Raw genomic sequence first — 5,000 nt, forward strand, 5'->3', positions numbered from 1 at the left:
TTCCAACTGAATTTTCAAGTGACCTTTGCTGCTGGGTATGAACCCATTCTTTAACTGAATTTTCAAGTGACCTTTGCTGCTGGGTATGAACCCATTCTTTAACTGAATTTTCAAGTGACCTTTGCTGCTGGGTATGAACCCATTCTTTAACTGAATTTTCAAGTGACCTTTGCTGCTGGGCATGAACCCATTCTTTAACTGAATTTTCAAGTGACCTTTGCTGCTGGGTATAAGCCCATTCTTTAACTGAATTTTCAAGTGACCTTTGCTGCTGGGTATGAACCCATTCTTTAACTGAATTTTCAAGTGACCTTTGCTGCTGGGTATGAACCCATTCTTTAACTGAATTTTCAAGTGACCTTTGCTGCTGGGTATGAACCCATTCTTCAGCTGAATTTTCAAGTGACCTTTGCTGCTGGGTTCTTTTTTTTTTTAACAGATGTTTATGAATGTTGTAAAATAACCAGTGCTTGTAAGGAGAAAGTCTTCCAAGAAATGGTCACAAAGCAACAAACCAACGTACGATTTTTAGATCAGTTTTGTTAGAACCTTTCAATAACGCTGATCTGCTGTCGTGCATTCTGCAAGTGTTTTAAGTCATTAAATATACTTGCAGGTGTTACGGTGATGACTTAATAAGTACTGTAAGCATGAATTATTGGTAACATGACCTCAGTGCTTGCGCAATGATGATTGTATAACTTTGACAAATGACCATGATTTTGACCTCCTACTTCAGTGTCAATACAAACATGAATGAAAGATGATACCTCTCATAAATGTAGGCAGTATAAAAGTAAAATGAATTATGCTAATTAATACTGATGGCTGTTTTGTCCACAGCTGTTCCATGTATGCATGCAGATTTGAAAGTAATTGTTAATAGCCTCTCTCATCATTTGTTTTGCTTTTCAATCTCAATTTATTTTTAATTCCATACCTCACAGAATCATTTTGTCAATCACGGTTAGGGTTGCATGATGCTTGATTGACGTCCTTATCTTTGCCCTGGACATTTGTACCCGGTCTAGCAAATTAAGGGAGACAGCTCACCCTTTTCAGTTTCTCCTCAAGGCTCAGGGTGCGCCGAAAGTTTCTTCGTCTGGAGTTTTCAGTTTGTTTACAAAATAAGGATTGCTTGCATGAATTCACTGTGTTCTTTGACTCAGGGAAGTAATCGGCTAGGAATATTGGTGTGGAACTTCTCTTTCCCAGTCATGGTACTGTTGGTTTCGGTTACAATAAACTGTCGTCGGAGTTGCTAGAGTCATTCGAGAAAACCCAAAAGAAGAAGAAAAATAATAATGTAACTCCTTGCCGAGTCGTCTTTTAGGTACATAGATAAGAAGTTTGGTGATTAAGAACACTGTCGAATATTTTTTATTGTTAGCGTACATCATATTAGTAAAGCCAAAGCTCTCGGTTAGAGTATTATTTGGTTATATTTAGATTCATCCATTTGAATAAATCTGTGAATTAATTTTACATAGACACTCAAAAGTACTACGTAGAATTAGGGCGGGAAAAGATTTCGTCTCGTAGCACATAACGCAGCCGAAGGAGACTTTGCAACTGACATGACACATCCCTGATTCATATGAGGAGCACTTGCCCTTGCATGTTCATTCAGCGTCTTTGCTGCGTGCGCGAGCGGAGGCGCGCGCGCGCTCTCCACGTTATGCGCGGCGGACGGAATCCACGTGATGAGAGTCACGTGGCTTAATGTGCAATTCTATAAGTCTCGCGTTGGACGGCAGATGAGCCTAACGAGATCCGTGACGCCAATGAAAGGTAAATAGATTTAACGAGAGCTCAAAATTCAATGAAGGGGAAATCTGTTTATCTCACTGCGAACGCTTGATCAGTATAACGAATGACATTAGTGTACCGAATTATATCTGGGGAATGATATAGAGACGCGTTTCAAATATGCGTTGGTTAGTTGCTGGATGGCATTGTGTTGAAGGACGGTCGCGACCGTTCTCTCTCTCTCTCTCTCTCTCTGTCTTTCTCTCTCTCGCTCTTTTTCTCTCTCTCTCTCTACATTGTTTCTTAATGTTACAATTGCTGTTTGGTATATATGCATACATATATACATACTGTACATACATACATGCATATATATATATATATATATATATATATATATATATATATATATATATATATATATATATATATATATATATATATATATATATATATATATATATATATATATATATTATATATACAGAGAGAGAGAGAGAGAGAGAGAGCAGGAAATATTTGTGGGTATAGGAGAATAGGAATTAAACGCTGGACAATAGCGAGAAATAAAAAAAGATTATTTCAGTTGCAGGTGCATGACAGAAACGATCATTTGCAGGTGTACGGGAGGATGAATAGGGCAGTCAAGAAGAAGTTGAGATAGAAAAAGAAGACGAGTAACTAAAAAGAAAGTAGAAAGTGATAACAAACTAACAAACTTTAAACCATATAAGTAAAGTTGTTCTGTACAAGCCAAGGGCAGAGAGAAATTATATATAAATATAAATATAAATATATATATATATATATATATATATATATATATATATATATATATATATATATATATATATATATATATATATATACACACACACACACACACATATATATATATATATATATATATATATATATATATATATATATATATATATATATATATATATATATATTGTAATGCAGTTAGAAGTTAAGGAGTTCAAGCGAAGTTGCAGTGCATTACTATCCTAATACAATTCTCCCTGTATTTAAATAAATTACTTACATCATATTGATTTATCTAAAATTGTTAATTTATCAGTTTTTTCTAATAACTGATCTCCTCTTTCTGTATTTCCCATTATTACCTTCTGTTATTTCTTTCGAATGAACACCGTATTCTTTAGGAGCTCGAATTTCAAGCCAGTGGCCCCTGTTGGCCTGTTCCATCTGAATAGGGTTCATCTTCTGAATAATATATATATGTATATATGTATATATGTATATATATATAATATATGTAATAATATATATATATATATATATATATATATATATATATAGACACATATAAATTTACATATACATATATATCTATATATATGCAACAATGTCAGATTAACATTCTCATTATTTATTACGAAACGTTTTAAACCCGATAGAAATGCGGAAGTTGATGGCTAGCCTACTGATAGGAAATTGCGGATCGCAATAAAGCGCAGGCTAAATGCCACTCATGGGCGTCGCTAATTGGCATTAGTTTCTTTTCCATATACAGCCAATGCCCATCCCTTGTCCCCATATTGTTGCCATTTATATGATGAGGATTCCGCCTCGGGCAGCAGCAGACCTTCCTGTTCTTACCTGCCTCTCTCTCTCTCTCTCTCTCTCTCTCTCTCTCTCTCTCTCTCTCTGTAGTTGTGTTAGGGTAGTTTCTCCTGTGAGCGGCGCTGATAAAAATGTCTTTCCCGTTTCGTGTTTCAGTGAGTCTGAATATCTGTTTAAATTTTTTAGAATATTTGAATTTCACTTTAAGTACTTTTTATCATATAGAATTGCGACATGCATTTCCAGAAATAATCTAACCTTGGTTTAGTTTTAGGTAGTTTATCAAGTTCGTTCTGTTTACCTGAACCTGTGTGACTCATTTTCTGTTCAATTGGGCTTCCTTTGTTTTACACCGACAAATCTACGTCCAAAAGATTTTGTTGATCTTTCGGTATCTTTAGTTTCACGTCTAACCTGGACATCATTTACTTAATACTCATTAGCATTTACTCCACTTGAAATGAGTTTCTCTAATGCTTCTACAAGTCCAGAAGCTATAGAACTACTTCAGTCACACTTTTACCTTTATCTTCTTGATATTAGCATACTTTTATCGTTGTAAATTTCTATGTAGATCTGTTTGAGCAAAATTGATCCTATGTTATTTTTTGCATTTTAGCTGATTAGATACTCTCACTTCCACACCCAGTCTCTATTATCTACTATGAAAAAAATTGATTAGATTACATCTCTTATAAAAGCAAGCCCATACTTACATATGTTTTAACATTGGTTTTGGAATCCTCGTAGGTGTATGCTAATGACATTGCACTACAGTCTTCCTCATTCACCAACAGTATATTTGTTGTTTCATTTATCTTACCTCTGAATATTGGGCGATCTCCCCTGTCCTAAGTAACCAGTTAGATAACACCTGAAAAGTAGATAATTTTGCCTGTCTTTTTTTTTATTGAAACGGCTCAGTTGAAATCAAATGAATGGGTTTCTTCCTGGGCTTTGCTGGGAAACCCGGAAACCCAGGTGTTGATGAGGGTCTCTCTTCCGGAACTTTCCACAGAACCCGGGAGAATCTTTAGGTTTTGGTAGGAAATGACTTTCTTCACGTCATTTGAATCCGAAAGCCTTAATAATACGCTTATCACTGTTTTTCTTCCCCGTATAATGCTGCCTGCACTTCACGGGCTCTTTAAAATTAACATTTTATCTCGCTGTCCTCTGCATAGTTACTTAGATCAAAATTTAATCATTCCTGTTAGCAGGATTATTTTCTTTTTATGTGCAGACAGTCAGCATGCAATCTTATATAATGCTCTTTGAATGCAGATGACCGTTGATCTTATCTCATATGAATAATACTCTCAAGGTCACCCATAGTCTTTAAGAGGGCAACGTATTCAGCCGTCACTGACCAATGTATCCATCAAGGGGCAAAAGAATCCATGTATAATTAACTTGCTCTCTCTCTCTCTCTCTCTCTCTCTCTCTCTCTCTCTCTCTCTCATAACTTTACCTTGATAACTTTTTTTTTGTATTATTTAACACCAAGCATTAGTTTCTCTCTCTCTCTCTCTTTCATAACTATACCTTGATAACTTTTTTTTTTTATTATTTAACACCAAGCATTAGTTTCGTTGCGGAGAGCACATGGTAAGGTTTCTTTGGCAAAACACATTATGAGCTCAGTTAAAGTTTGCCTTTGT

The 5,000-nt window shown here is 35.3% G+C and overlaps 1 protein-coding gene across 1 annotated transcript in view; it reads right to left on the reverse strand.

The window, feature by feature from the left end:
* LOC136848406 (uncharacterized) overlaps window positions 1-5,000 on the reverse strand; it is a 59,616-nt gene that overhangs the window by 44 nt on the left and 54,572 nt on the right. Inside the window, exon 4 of the mRNA XM_067120703.1 lies at window positions 1-422. This exon is cut by the window's left edge and continues 44 nt beyond it. Within this exon, the coding sequence (XP_066976804.1) occupies window positions 1-422 (422 nt within the window). The remainder of the gene's footprint in view (window positions 423-5,000) is intronic.

The sequence above is a fragment of the Macrobrachium rosenbergii genome, chromosome 19, assembly GCF_040412425.1.
Source record: "Macrobrachium rosenbergii isolate ZJJX-2024 chromosome 19, ASM4041242v1, whole genome shotgun sequence".
Lineage (NCBI taxonomy): Eukaryota > Metazoa > Arthropoda > Malacostraca > Decapoda > Palaemonidae > Macrobrachium > Macrobrachium rosenbergii.